The following is a 14,466-nucleotide window of genomic DNA, read 5'->3' as shown; positions in this document are numbered from 1 at the left end:
ACTCCAGGCCTGGAAGCCGTGATACCTGGGAGTCTTCAATTGAGAAGCCTGGGTTCCAGCTGCAATTTATGTCAGTGAAGATCTGTCCTGGTGGAGGTGTAAGGAAACAGCTCTCAGAAGGATGACTGACAGCACCTGCCTTCAGGCTGATGGCTCTCAATGTCTCCCTTTCCAAGCCTTACTTAGATCAGGAAGATTTCCCTCAAGCTCTGCATGCTAGTCCACTATAGTATCTGTGGCTATAGAGCTTTGTTAAGGAAATTGGGGGTCGGGAGTGGGGGGACACAATAAAGGCTATTGTTTCCTGTCCCCTCTTAGAAGAAACAAAAAGCTCCCAGTCTCTGGGGAGCCCCAGCCCATGCCCACCCCCTAATGCCCAGCACACAGGGAGGAGCCGGGGCCACTGGAGACAGGAGGTTTTATTGATGCTGATGGGGGGTTGGAAAGGCCCCCAGGAGCATGGGGGCTGAGTCAGTCAGCGAATGCATAAGGCCTGGGCACATGGGGACAGATTAGGGTGCATTTATCTTCTCAGGATTCTGTGGCTCCTTCCTTGGGGAAGGAAGGGAGCATCTTGGGGGGGCAATTCCAAGAGCAGCGAGGGCAGAGGTTAGAGACAGCTGAGAGCCCTTAACCTGAGAGGAGGCACCACAATAGGCAGCAACAACTTTTTGGAAAGCTGGATGAATTGGTCAGTAGCGGAAAATGGGGACAGAGGCATTCAATTCGCCTATTGGGGAGGGTCAGCCTTGGCCTGGGTGAGCTCATGAGAATACCTGGTTTTCCCAAGCAGAGTGTGGTGGGGACCAAAGCCCCTTTTCCCTGTGGGCCTCCTTAAAGAGAAAAAGGCATTCAGGGAGCCCCCTTGGCAAGGGATGCCAGAATTAGTCCATAAGGCACAGCTGGGGGCAGACAAGGCGCCAAGGCACAACTGGTGGGGGGAGGGAAGGGACAGCTTCCAAGCTGAGTGCCAGGGTCACAAGAGGACGCAGGACCGCCCACGCTTGACCGGTGTGGGGTTGAGCACTGCCCGGACAGCCTCAGCGAACACTTCCTTCACGCCATCCTGCTGTAGGGCCGAGCACTCGAGGTAGCGCACAGCATGGATCTGCTTGGCCAGTGCCTGGCCCTGCTGTGGTGTGATGGGCGCCTGGCCCTGCTCCTTGAGGCGCCGTAGGGTGTCAGGCTGGGCTCTCAGGTCCTTCTTGGTGCCCACCAGAAGGATGGGCACATCCGGGCAGTGGTGGCACACCTCTGGATGCCACTTGTGCCTCACATTCTCATAGGAGGGTGGACTGGCAATAGAGAAACAGATGACAAAAACGTTGGTCTGAGGATAGGAGAGTGTGCGGAGGCGGTCATATTCCTCCTGGCCCGCAGTGTCCCACAGGTTCAGGTTCACTGTGCGCCCATCAACTGCACTCTGGGCACTGTAATTGTCGAACACCGTGGGGATGTACTCCTTGGGGAAGGCGTTGGTGGTGTAGCAGATGAGCAGGCACGTCTTGCCCACAGCCCCATCACCCACCACTACACACTTGATGCTCTGCATTGTGGGTGAAGCTGCTGTTGTGGAGGCAGTGCCTCCTCCCTCTTCTGGGCCCTCTGGATGGAATGACCTACAGACAGACAAGGACACTCATAGTTAGGGAGGCTTCTAACTACTGGGAAGAATGGGTAGGAGTATACAGAGAGAAACTGGCTCCTGTTCTATGAACTGACACCACGCCAAATTCCATTAAGACAGACATCAGACAGACAGATACACAATGAAAGGTATTGAGCACCATGTTATAATGATATAGAATAGGTAGTCAGGGACCCTGGAAACTCTGATGCCAGGTTAACTAAAGTCAAATCCTGATTCTGCTGTTTCCTAGCAATGACTCTGAATAAATCACTTAACCTCTCTATGCCTCAATTTTCTTAACTTTAAAGCAGGGACACAGTAATACCTACTTCATTTAGTTATTATAAGACTTACATAGGGGCTGGGGATTTAGCTCAGTGGTTCTGCCACCTGGCTCGCAAGCACAAGGACCCGAGTTCGATCCCCGGCACCAAAAAAAAAAAAAAAAAAGACATAGGTCAGTACATATAAAACATTTTGGGGGCTGGGGATTTAGTTCAGTGGTTCTGGTGCCTGCTTTGCAAGCGCAAGGTCCTGGGTTTGATCCCTGGTACCAAAAAACCCCAGAAAAACAAAAAAACATTTTGTACTTGGTCAGCAAATATTAGCTATTTTTATTTTTCCATAGGCAGAGACAGAAGACACAAAGACAGGTGTCCAATTGCAGGGATCTATAATTTATCCTAGATCCTTTATTATCCTCCCACCAGCTTGATCTCTCACCATTAATTCAAAAGCCTCAAAAATCAAAGACAAGCCAGGCATGGTGGTGCATTCCTGTAGTCCCAGCACTCGGCAGGCTCTCGAAGGAGGATTGCTGTGAGTTCGAGGCCAGCCAGGACTGCATATTGAGTTTAAGGCCAGGCTGAACTACATAGTGAGACCCCGTCTCTCTCTCTGTCTCTCTCTCACACACACACACAAATTAAAGATAAGCTGGTACACACCTGTAATAATACCAACACTTGGGAGACAGGCAAGAGGATCGCCTCCAGTCTGAGGCCATCCTAAACTAGAAAGCAAGACCTTATCTCAAAAAGCAAAACAAAGTATCCGAGGATGTAGCTCCAGTGGCACTGTGCCTGCCTGGCAAGCACAAGGTTCTGAGTTCGATCCCCAGTACTGGGGGGGGGGCAAAACAAGCAAATCAAAGACAGTATGTGTTTGTTTTGGGGATCCCCTGCTGGAAAACAGAAAGGAACTTTGGTGGTGTGGGGACTGCAAAGGACTCAGGGTTTGGTCCCAGCTCTCTGCCAGACAACAGCTTCCCCTGGGACCAGCTTCCTCTATATGGCTGCCTTTCTGGTTCACAGTAACAATATTTCCATCTTACTTGCATGAATAAGTGTATATGTGTTCAACCTCAAGACACTCCGATAGAGACCTTTAGACAATGGATCAGGGAAGTAAATAAGGGCCCCTAAAGGTAGTGGACAGAACCTCAGAGTGGAAGCCCAGGGACTTAAGTTCTAGCCCCAGCTCTGCTGACTTATGTGGCACTCATCCTCTCTGAGTCTCAGTTTCCCTTTCCAGGAAATGGAGTTTTAAAATGCCTATGACAAGGGCACTAGGGAAACGAAGTAAGACTTAAAGAGCTCTGGGGGCAGCTCAGGGAGGCTCTGGCATTTCACAGCACAACTCCAGGGCATATAATTTTCAATTTGGTTTTTTTTTTTTTTTTTTATAATTTTAATCTGTCACTGTATTTTTGTTGTTGTTACCGGGGATCGAACTCGGGACTTTGTGCTTGGGAGGCAGGCAGCGGAACCACTGAGCTAAATCCCCAGCCTTTAATTTGTTTTTTTGAGACAGGGTCTCGCTGCATAATCCAGACTGTCCTTGAACTCACTATGTAGTCCAGGTTGGCCTCAAACTCTTGGTGATCATCCTGCCTCAGCCTCCCAAGTGCTGGGATTACAGGCATGCGCCACCCCGCCTGGCCTGTAATTTTCAATTCTACACAGAGTAGGGAAGCTGGTGTGGGGATGACTGAGAAGTCTCCCCTCAATCCCAGCAATGGGCTTGCGCAGGGAGGAAAGCCAGGGGGAACTGTGGCCAGCAGTCACAAGGCCCAAGAGACTGAAAACACAACTGTTTCTCTAGGGAGGTGGTTATCAACCAGCAATCAGTAAATCAGGCCTCAAGGAGGGGGGCAGCTTCCGGGCTGGCAAGGGAACAGGGACTGACATCGGAAAAAAATTATGAATGAGGCAGTGTCCAAAACAAGGTATGGTAAAAGGCCAAGAGTACCAGATACCTAGTACTGAGCTATTGAGCTCATGTGCTGGTCTTGACCATTAATACAATGCCCTTGCAGCCAGGCATGGTGGTACATGCCTATAATCCCGGCACTTGGGAGGTGAGAAAAGAAGATTGCCACCAAGTTCTAGACGAGCTGGGACTACATAGTGAGTTCAAGACCAGCCTGAATTACATAGCAAGACCTTGATTCAAAAAAAAAATTCCTTGCATAGATTGCATAGTACTGTGTCCTTTGATCCTTATAACAATACATTGGTATTATTTCTTTTTTTTTCTTTTTTTGGTACTGGGGATCGAACTCGGGTCCTTGCACTTGCAAGACAGGCGGTGGAACCACTGAGCTAAATCCCCAGCCCAACATTGGTATTATTTCTATTTTACAAATGAGGAAACAAACTCAGAGTAGTTACAGTGACTCAATATTATGCAGCTGGTTAGCAGGAGCCAGGACACAAACCCAGTTTTGTGATCCAAAGTCTCAAGTTTTCCTCAATGCATCAATCATACAGCCTCAAAGCTATTCTTCTTTTTTCTCTTTTTTTCCCCGGTACTGGCAATCAAACTCAGACCTTGTGTTTGCCAGGCAGCACAGCACCACTGAGCTATATCCCCAGCCCTCAAAGCTACTCTTTACCAGTTGTGTGACCCTGAGCAGTAAGTTACTTCCCTTCCTAAAGCCTCAGTTTCTTCATCTGTACAGGAGTGATATTGTAATACTTGCCCTCCCAGCCTAACAGGGCTGCATCTGGGATCATAAGCATGCGAATGAGTATGCTTTGTAATATGTGATGTACTGTGCACGCAGGAAGTTATAGGAGCAAAGCCATTCGTCCCGAGAGGCAGGAAGAAGCATCAACGATGTTTGAGTGGTGGCATCCATCCAATTTTCTTTATTCACATCTAGTTCTGACCCTCATCCTTTCTCTAAGGCAACTCTCTTCTCTGAAATCCTTTGTCCAGAACTGGGTTGAGTAAGTTCCCCTTGCCCATTTAAGGATTACCTGGGCTAAAATGTAGGGTCTAATGTATGTTGAATAGGAAGAAAGGATATTAATGCATCAGAATGCTAAGTTAGGAGTGGCCTGCCTGAATTTGAGTTTGACTGTGACTATTCACTAAGTGGCTTTAAAAAAAAAAAAAAAAAAAAAAAGAATCTTCGGTTAGTAAATAAACTGATGTTTGCAGATATATGTGGTATCAACCAAACTACAATGATTTGTTCTGGCTTTTAATTCCTATTTTAATTCAGATTATCCCTGGTCCCTCATTTTGGTGTTCAAAGTTCTTCATAATCTGAGAGGGGTTTTGGCGTCACAAAGACCTGGATTTAAATCCTAATTTTACCACTTATTCACTGGGTGACCCTGGATGTACAACTTTTTGCCTAAGCTTCAATTTCCTTATCTTTCAGATGCAGCAGCAATAGTATGTACCTTAAAGTGCATTAATATGTATGTTCTACTGTAGGTAGTTCCCAGCTCCCAGCTCCAGAGGGGTCTCAATGTCCTCTGCTAATCGGCCAGGATTATTTTTGCCTTGAAACTTCTACTTTTTTTTTTTCCTTTTCTCTGCTTCCATTCCCTCTCCTCTCTCAAGTCTTCCTGACTCCTCAAGGTTTGGCTTAAGTTTCACCACCTGGTGAGGCTACTGAATTCTTTGACTTTCCATAGGATGGCCACCCCTTTTAACCCTACTTTGGATCAGTGAGATTCTTCTCTAATAGTCATATATAAGTTACCCAGCTGTGGATGTCTCTCCAATGCAGAAGGCTGAACTTCTCTCACTTCAATTGCAGAAAATCTGTGAGTACAGGGGTGGACACACAAGAGTGTAGAACTACTGCCTTCTGATCTGCTTATACCAGCCCTTATGGACAGAACCCTCTGGAGTCCAGGATTGCACCCCCTGCCCACCCAACAATGCAATGATAAATCTTGTAAGAGTGCAATAACAGCCAAAAGCCAAGTTTAGGATAGGCAAAACCTTCTTTCTAGTATTAGCCTGAAGCAGCTCCAGCAAAGAGTCTGTCAGGAGCACAGCTCAGGAGGGGCCAACACTATCTGAGTGCGGGCCCTAGCCTTGGGGTGTGGTCCAGGCAGGCCCAGAAGCCAGGAGGAAAAGGAAGCACTGATGTTTGCCTGATTGCCAGATCTCTGTGGCCGTTAGAGCAGGGGAAGTGTCCCAACTGGGAGTGGGGGAAGGGAGGGATGGGCTCTAAGAGATGGGTGAGTGGAGGCAAAGGGAACTTCCTACAGAATTCTCCTGTGCCTCCCTGGAATGGCACTCCCCATAGCAGACCTTCCTGTACCTCGTTCTAATTATAGCACCTCTGGGCCTCCCAAACCTTAGCTTTGGCCTAAACACTCTGATCCTCTACAAAGCAGCCTCCACATTTTCTTCCCCAAAACACAAGTAGCAGTACTCGGAGCCAAGAGCCATGGGCACCTCCTCCAGGCAAGTACTTACAAATCACCCAAGTCCCAAGTTGACTTATACTATCCAAAGTCTAGTCCCTGTGTCACATGCATATTCTTGGATTACATGCAGGCTGACCTGAACCTTATCTTGTCATTAGACAGCAAGGGCCAAGAGGGCAAGGACCTGGCTGGTTTCTCTTTCCAGAGGCCCATGGTTGCTGTCAGTAATAACTGAATGAATAAGCTCAGTCTGTCCTTCATGGCTTTGCACACAGGAGTTCCACTTCCTGAAGTGCTACTCAGGCTCTTCAGATTCTTCTGTCCTTCAAGGTCCACTTTTGTTCCCTACCTTCTCTAGGACATTCCAGCAACCTCTTCTCTTGCCTTACCTTTCCCATTATTCGAAACTAACTGGATGCTTCACAGGGAGGGAAGGCTATCCTAGATATTTGTAGAAGGCCAGCAGAGGGCTGAGCAAGAGGTGCTGACTGATGCAAACCTTCTCCCCCATCAATCCAGACACTGGGTCTGGGAACAAGGAAAGCCTCTATGCCCAGGAGGCACAGGACTAAGATACCCAACTTCTCTCTCACGCCAAGGAGCACAAAGTTAGGGTAACACACACACAAGCCATATTGCTTTTTCCTCAATTGGAAAGGTGAGGGGCAAAGCAGGCAGAGCTAGCTCAGAGGGGATGAGGAAGATGGGTAGGAAAAGGTGCTCCTGATAGGTCAGGGATTGGCTTGGACTATCTGAAGATCCTTAATCAAAGACAGGCAAGGGGCAGGGGGACTGTTGGGAAGGCTCTGCAATTTGTTTATTTGTTTGTTTTGAAGGGAGGAGAGAGGAAGGGTGACACCAGGAGGCTCACAGGGCCTGCGCTAGGAGGGGGAAGCTGGGCAACACATGAGGTCAGTGTGAGGCTGGGACCAGGCCAATGGCTGAGTCTCTCTTTCTTCCCCTTCTCCCTATAAGCAGGGAAGAACTCAAGACAATCTAGTTCCTAGCCTTCAACCTTAAAAATTTATGCCGGAGGACTCTTCACTTTTTATTTTTTTTAGAACTGAAGATTGAACCCAGTGATGCTCTACTGTTGAGCTCCACCCCCAGTCCTTTTTATTGTATTGTTTTATTTTGAGACAGGGTCTTGCTAAGTTGCCCAAGCAGGACTCAAACTTGTAATCCTTAGCCTCCCTTGGTGCTGGGATTACAGATGTGCTGCCAACCATCCATCTCTTGCCACTCTCCATCCTCCAGGCCTGCAGAGGATCCTGAACTGCATTAGGTAGGATAAAAGGAGAGGGTTGATGCCACTGATGAGGGGCTGGAGAGGAGGAGCAACAAGACAGTTACAGCTGGGAAGGCTGTAGGAGATTGGGACCCTTTCAGTAAGTCTGTTTCCTCCCTTCTCTGGCCATCCCAGCACCAAGGGTGTTGCACAGAGGGTCATCCCAGTGCCAGGGGTGTTGCAGAGGGTAAGCAAGCCCTGCAGCCAGGACAGCTGTGGCTGGGGGAGCCAATGAGGCTGCCCCCTCCCCCACCAAGCAGCACAGAGGAAGGCTCACACACTGGCTTCCTCCTCCCGCCTCGCAGCTGCCCAGTAGTCCCTGGGCCCCATGAAACGCCTGTGAAGTGGCACTTCCTTTGCCTTTGCTCATTTCACACAAGGCTGTACTTTTGTACTTCTGTATCATCCTCCCAATTCTGCCTCGCCCACCTGAAAATACCCACAGAGAAACCCAGGGCTTCCCAGACCCTTCAGCCCCTCCCGAGGCCTGAGGGGGTTTCCACCAAGGAAAATAACATCAGGAGGAAACTCCAGCATCTATTTTCCATTGCCAGTGGGGCACAGCTGGAGCAGGGGACAGGGTACTCCCCAATCTTGCTGCCCCTGGCAAAATCCCCAACACTTTCTGCCTTCTTATCTCTCAACCCATAGCAATCCTTGTGCTTTACAGAAAGGGCCACGGTTCTGCCCCTTGACAGATGCTTGGAGGTACTCTGGACTGTCAAACCAAGTCTGGGGAGACAGGAGGGTCCAGAGTAGAGGGCATTGGTATGAAGAGTCTCTTGGGGGAGGGAGCATCAAGGCTATCAGTGTTCATTTTGCCCTTTGGAAGTATTAACAATGCAACTCTCTAAAGCTGAAATAGAGCCAAGAGAAACTAAGATGACCAGGGTTATACAAGAGTTGGTTGCAAATCCAACAAGGACCTGGGTCTTACAATCTCCAGCCTGATGTTAGTTCTACGAAGAATAAAAGGTGAGGACTGTTACTCTGGCCTGGGACTGGATCCATTTTTCTTACTTTATTCAGTTGGCCCTGCCATCATTTATCTCTTCAGAAAATGGGCCAAAGCATTCAGGCTGACACACATCTAGGCCACTTTTGCCTCTGAGTTTCCAGGCCACCATGTCTACCCCAACCTGCACTGCTCATGATTTAGTACTAAAGTTATTAAACAGCCAGTCAATGTGGCCCTGCCCAAGGTGAGAAGCTCCTCCTCTGGCCTTCAGCTCCTGGGAAGGTGCCCTCCCCCCATATGAAATGAGAACAAAAGAGGAAGCTGGACCCTGGACAGGAAAACCAGTCTAATCTGAGGAGGTGGCCTAGACTTTGTCTTTGGTTTCCTTCTCAGCTCTTCTCACAGACCCCTACAAACCTTGCTTCTAATGGATCCCCTTATTATTCCCAGCTCCAACCACCATCATCGTAGTATCTTTCTAGTTGTCCCCCTATAGCCACAACCTCTCATATATTTCTGCTCATAACCCCTCAAAGCTCACACCAGCCACCTCATCTGCACTAAATCTTGCCAGAAACAATTCTCCACATCCCAGATTCTCAACCAGGCCCTGGGACAATGTCACACAATCACTTCTTTTCATGTCCCAACTTTGACCATACCTCTTTAGCCAAGAGCTCAATAGCAGTGTCCTAGGCTAGGCCCTTTCTCCTCCATGGTATTTTCCCATTTAGATCTTTCCCATCCCATCATATTTTTCCAGCAATGACTTTCTTGCAATCAGCTCAAACTTCCACTATCTCTTCCAACCTTTCTTTATCCTCAGAGCCCAATGGGTTGCTTAGTTATATAGAATATAAAAGAAGTACTGGTTTACCAGACTAGGAAATCAGGACTCCTGGGGATTTTTATTGAGCTGTGATGCCGAGAAAGCAGCTTGTATGCACATCTCTCCCTGTGCTGGGATTTTCTGCAGATACCTTGTATTTCCTCCTGGGGCAAACTTCTGTATCTCCCAGAAATGAGAGTAGGAGAGACAAGGTGGGTAGAAGGGCAGGGTTTGAAGAAGGGACAATTTGTTGTGAGGGACAGGTGAGAGAGGAAAAAGACAGGGTGGGAAATGGGAATGGCACTTAAATTTATCTGTGCTTGAGAGATCCCCAAAAGGTAGCACTTGCTCCCCTTCACTTCTTTTTTTCCTAGTGGAGAGAAATGAATACAGAAGACTGGTAGAGGGTGAAGAGAAATAAGATGCTTTGGTACATAGCCTGAAGGCTTGAGGAAGGAGCTCAAGAATGGGAGACAGCTTACAAAGCTCAGATAAACTGAGTTAGTCTTGGGAGAAACTCCAGAGAGGGAGTAGGGCCTGAAGTGAGAGGGCAATGCCTGAAGGCAGAAAGGTCCCAAAGAACTCCAGAGGGTTTCCTGGTCATCAAGGCCCTGGTGTAGACCAGCATACCTGGGTACCCAACCTGGGCAGGCTCCAGAAGGCAACAGGAAAGGTGGGCAGATACCTTTGCCTAACATCCTTCTCCTGTTAAAACAGCTATGACTGAAATTAGACCAGCTGCAGCCCCTAGTTCAGAGTCCTGGCTTTGCCCCCTCCCTTTCCTTTCATTACACCAGGTGGCCCATCCCATTCTCCCCACCAGGTGGTGCGAGAGCCAGTCGGTGTTGGAATCAGGGACCTTCAGGCTATTCCCCCAGCCCCCAGGCAGGGCCTCTTGCTAGAGCACACAAGAGCTGGGGTAATTTTCATTTCCCACGGCCTCTCTCACCAGTCTTATTCCTGTGTCAGCCTACCCTGACTGCTACAAACTGCTTCCTCCTGCCTAACCACAATGTCACCCACTGCAGGTTCCCTTCATTCTGCTAGTTTCTGCTCTGGGCCTTCTTAAGGCTGATGGCAGTTGTTTTGTCTCCAAAAGATAGAGATGTATACACATAGACATTTGAATGTGTGCATGTGCATGGGCACACATGCATGAGTATACGTATACACGAACATGCACACACATTTCTACCTCTTTAATCATCTCTATCACTGGGAGGTTGCAGCCTGCTTGTCCAAGCTAGGGAAGTTTGAAAAGGCTTTTAAACTCAAGTCAAAGTTGGAGAAGAGTGGCTGAAAGGGAAGGACACAGGTCCCCCTGGTCGAGGGATCAGGAGGGATGAGGGGAGAAGGAAGAAGAGGGCAGATACTATCTGTGTGTGGCAGCCAGAAACTGGGAAGAGAAGGGAAAAAGAAAGCTGCAGGGAACCAAGATGAACAGAGACACAGGGTTAAGTATGAGGTCAGGGCCCAGGTATGTCTGCATGTTTGAGGGAAAAGAGGCTGAAGGGGAATGAGTCTGTAGACACTAAAGGAGGGTGCGGTGAGCATGAGAATATTTAGATTCCATGGACTAAGAATAAAAGATTAGACTTGGAGATGGCTCCCAATCATTCCAGGACGCCAGAGGCCCTGCTGCATCCCCCAAACCCTGTAACGTGTCAATGACTATCAGTACCTCTGAATGAGTCTTTCCACTTCGAGTCACAAGGCAAATCTAGGTCTTTTCCTTCCTCAGTTTACTCCCAAAAGAGCAAGACCAGGCTCAGATCAGTTAAGCACAGCAGATGTTTGCTTACTAAATACCTGTTACTTGGCTCCTCGGATGGAAAGGTTGGGACCTAGAGTGCAAGGGACCCTTGGGCTGTGGGTCTGGACTGGCACCGATCTTGCCAGGAGACCTTTCTCTGCAGGCTCAGGCTCCAGAGGCCCCAGTCACCGCCCCCCTCTCAGCAGCACAAATGTCACAACTGCCGGAGCAGAGAGCCCTTCTCCAGCCTAGAGGCCTTCTCCCCTCCATACCTCCGTACACCTCCCCCCAACTTGAGGACGCCCCACTTGAGTCCCGTCTCTCAGCTCTGTCGCCTTTCACTTCAGAAACCTCTTATTGCTCGAGATCTTCGGGCCTCTGGGATCCTCTCGCGGCTTCCAGGAGGTGGCACAGCCTCTCGGAACCCACCTCCCTGAGCCGCCACCGGCTCGCAGAGGCCGGGTCCCCGCCCCGCCCGGCCGGCCGCGCCCGCCCAACTTGGAGTGAGCCGGGAGCCTCCGCCCGCGGCCTCCTGCAACCAAACTACCCCGGCTGGCGCCCGCACCATCCCTGGCCCGCCAGGGTCCCCTCCCCAATACCTCTGCTCCCCCGGCCCCGGCTGGGCCTCACCTGGTGCCCTCCCCGCGGCGGGGGAGCTGGGGGCGGCAGCAGCGGCTCCGAGCTCGAGGAGGAAGTGAGAGCGGGCTGCCGGAGGAAGTTGGGGGGGCGGGTCGGTGGGCCGGGGCGGGGCGGGGCGGGGCGCCACCAGGAAGTCCGGGGCGCGCGTCGCCCACCCTCCCTCCGGCCTGGGTCCTGGCTGCGAGCTACGCCCTGGTCCGCTCCTACGCTCCCCGCTTTCTTCATTCCTCGCCCCGAGGCTCTTCAAACCAGACCCCTTAAGGTCCGGTCTCTCGCCTCTTTCTGGCCACCCCACCCAACAGAGGCTCTATGCTAGGCTTCAGGCATCTGCTCCCCCCATCTCATCCCCACCTATCTCGGCTGGAATGTGAAGGGCGCCCCTAGGCCAGCGATCGAGCGGTGGCCGAGGCTGGCTGGGGTACAGCCGTGATCGGTCGGGCTGGAGCAGTCCCCATTCCTGCCCTGAGCCCTGGGGTGGTGGTGGTGATTCAGCAGTGGGAAGGCCCCAGACCCCTGGGGAGGGTGGAGAGACCGAGGGAAGGGGAGCTGGCGTCAGCACCCCGGGGAAAGACACGATCAGCAGAGGCGCAGGCGGGCCCCCAAAACAGGATGTCGTGTCGTCGTTCCGCACCCCACCGCTCCGCGCGCTTTAGCTCTGGGGGGCGGGGGCTCAGCGGACTCTTGACGTGGGGCTCCCTTTGCTCCCTGTCCTCGCCGGGGCGCGCAGCGGCTCGGAGCTGAAGGGCCGCACCCAGGGCTGGGGTCTACTTTGGGCCCTGGGGATCTGCGGGTGGGCGGACTCGTGGGCGCCCTCTGGTGCTTCTGCTCCCAGGCCCTGCGCATAAGAGCTTGAACTTGAGAATGGATGTTAAGAGCCAACTTTAAGCGCCTACCACGTGCAGAGCTGTGTGCTGGGTACAGTGGAGAAAGACAGGGTTCCTGTCGCCCAAATAAAGAGGGTCGATTTCGGGAGCAAGTAGTTTAACCTTTCTGAGCCTCAATTCTGTCTGTGGTAAAATAATTTCTTCACCCGGTAGTTGCGAAGATAATAGAGAATGTATGTAAAAGGCCTGCTGTCACTGCGTGGCTACTCTATCAGAAGTGACGTTAGAAACTCCATCAGATTCACAAATGACTCTGAGTGGGTGGATTCAGTTCTCCAAGACCCTTTTCCAGAAGCTGCCCGTGTCTTTCTAGGCATACTGTTTATTCTTTGGTCCTCATAGCCTTTGCGACAAATTTCACTCAGTAAGAAGGGTAGAGCAGGATGGACAGCAGGGAGGGAAATTTTGTCCTCCACCATACCCTGTTGGGAACCCTGTGACTGGTGCTAGGTGGTTAATGGGTGAAGAAAGGATTGTGAGTCCCGTAAATCACAAAGTTCAGAAGCGGACCACACGCTAAAATGGCTTCTGTGAAGCCATTAAAAATTATATCCCATTGGCTGGGTGTGGGGATTTGTGCCTATAATCCCAGCACTCGGGAGGCTGAGGCAGGAGGATTAGGCCTGAGCTGCATAGTGAGATCCTGATTAAAAAAAAAAAAAGCTTCCAGAAAAATTTTTTGAACTGTGTTTCTTCACGTTCCTTTCCCAGGACTTAAAGGCATGAAAATAGTGGGGCTTTGGGCTTTGGACTCACTCCCTATAACCAGAGAAAGTTTGCTTTTTATCTGATTTATACACTGATGTTCTGGTTAGAGAGCTTTTTTTTTTTTTTTTTTTTTAATTTCCTGTAAAAAATATTTGAAAATCAGGTTGGGGTGGTGAAAGCACCTTAGGTAACCTAGGTCAAGAATCTGGGTCAGCAGCCAGTCAGACTGTACTTCCTGAGACTGTTGCTGTCATGGGCTTGCCTTGCTCTGGTTCAGGAGGGAGAATCTGACCCTAGAATCTCATGGTCTGGTGGGATATGAGGCAGTTGCATATGAAGCTACCAGAGGAGGAAAAAAGTGCCCACAATTGCACTTCAGAAGATCTTGAAGTTTAGTCTTGGCACAGCCAGATAGACTAGTGAGAGGTTAGGCAGGCCCTGACCTTCTTTGGGTCTCAATTTCCTCCACTAGAAAACAAGGGGTTGGCCAGGGATTTAGCTCAGTGATTCTGAGGCCTGCCTCAAAAGTGCAAGGTCCCGAGTTTGATCCCTGACACCAAAAAAAATAAATAAATTTTTAAAAATAAATAAATAAAAAGAAAGAAAACAAGGGATTGAAGTAGATGATACCTTTGAGCTCTGACCTATGATACACTCTTCAGAATGATAATTAAGTAATTAAGGTTTATGCATATAGCATATTGTTCATAGTTCTTTAATGCCGCTTAGGTCATCATGGTTTGTGCTCTAGTAAATTGTATCTGTACCTAATGTCTGTCTCCTCCTTTGAGGCTGTGTCTGATTCATCTGTGTGCTCACCCACTGGGCCTGGCACAGGCAGGCCCGAGCACACACTTTCCTGCAGTAAACATCTATGGAATCAAATTGTTCTACTACATTACTAATATGTGTAGAACCATCAGAGTCCTGGTGATGGGACAGGTATGTAAAGTGGCAATAAAGCCAGATGAGAGGGAGATGTATGGTCAGGAGGAGCTGTCTGCAAAAGTTTAGGAGGAGGATACTGAGCTAAAGAGGAAAGAAAAGGGAATCATACTCCCAGATGGGGTATGTCTTCTTCCTACTTTCTTAGAAGCA

The 14,466-nt window shown here is 49.8% G+C and overlaps 1 protein-coding gene across 3 annotated transcripts; it reads right to left on the bottom strand.

Moving 5' to 3' along the window:
• Positions 1–401: 401 nt before the first annotated feature.
• Rhog (ras homolog family member G) lies at positions 402–11,877 on the bottom strand. 3 transcript variants are annotated; one of them, XM_004863330.4, is made up of 2 exons: positions 11,768–11,877; positions 402–1,619 (listed from the first exon to the last, which is right to left on the bottom strand). In XM_004863330.4, exon 2 carries the CDS (start codon positions 1,550–1,552, stop codon positions 977–979), a length of 576 nt encoding a protein of 191 aa, XP_004863387.1. In that variant the 5' UTR covers positions 1,553–1,619; positions 11,768–11,877; the 3' UTR covers positions 402–976. The 3 variants fall into 3 exon arrangements, with proteins under 3 accessions (XP_004863387.1, XP_012920457.1, XP_087067978.1); XM_013065003.3 differs by having other exon boundaries at positions 11,737–11,848; XM_087211852.1 differs by lacking the exon at positions 11,768–11,877 and adding an exon at positions 1,985–2,009 and having other exon boundaries at positions 791–1,619.
• Positions 11,878–14,466: the final 2,589 nt, after the last annotated feature.

This window comes from Heterocephalus glaber, unplaced genomic scaffold (assembly GCF_053883595.1).
Source record: "Heterocephalus glaber isolate CG9 unplaced genomic scaffold, H.glaber_assembly_v1.0 deba00001428, whole genome shotgun sequence".
Taxonomy (NCBI): domain Eukaryota; kingdom Metazoa; phylum Chordata; class Mammalia; order Rodentia; family Bathyergidae; genus Heterocephalus; species Heterocephalus glaber.
The sequence above is the reverse complement of the archived record's forward strand: the minus strand, read 5'-3'. Positions and strand labels throughout refer to the sequence as shown.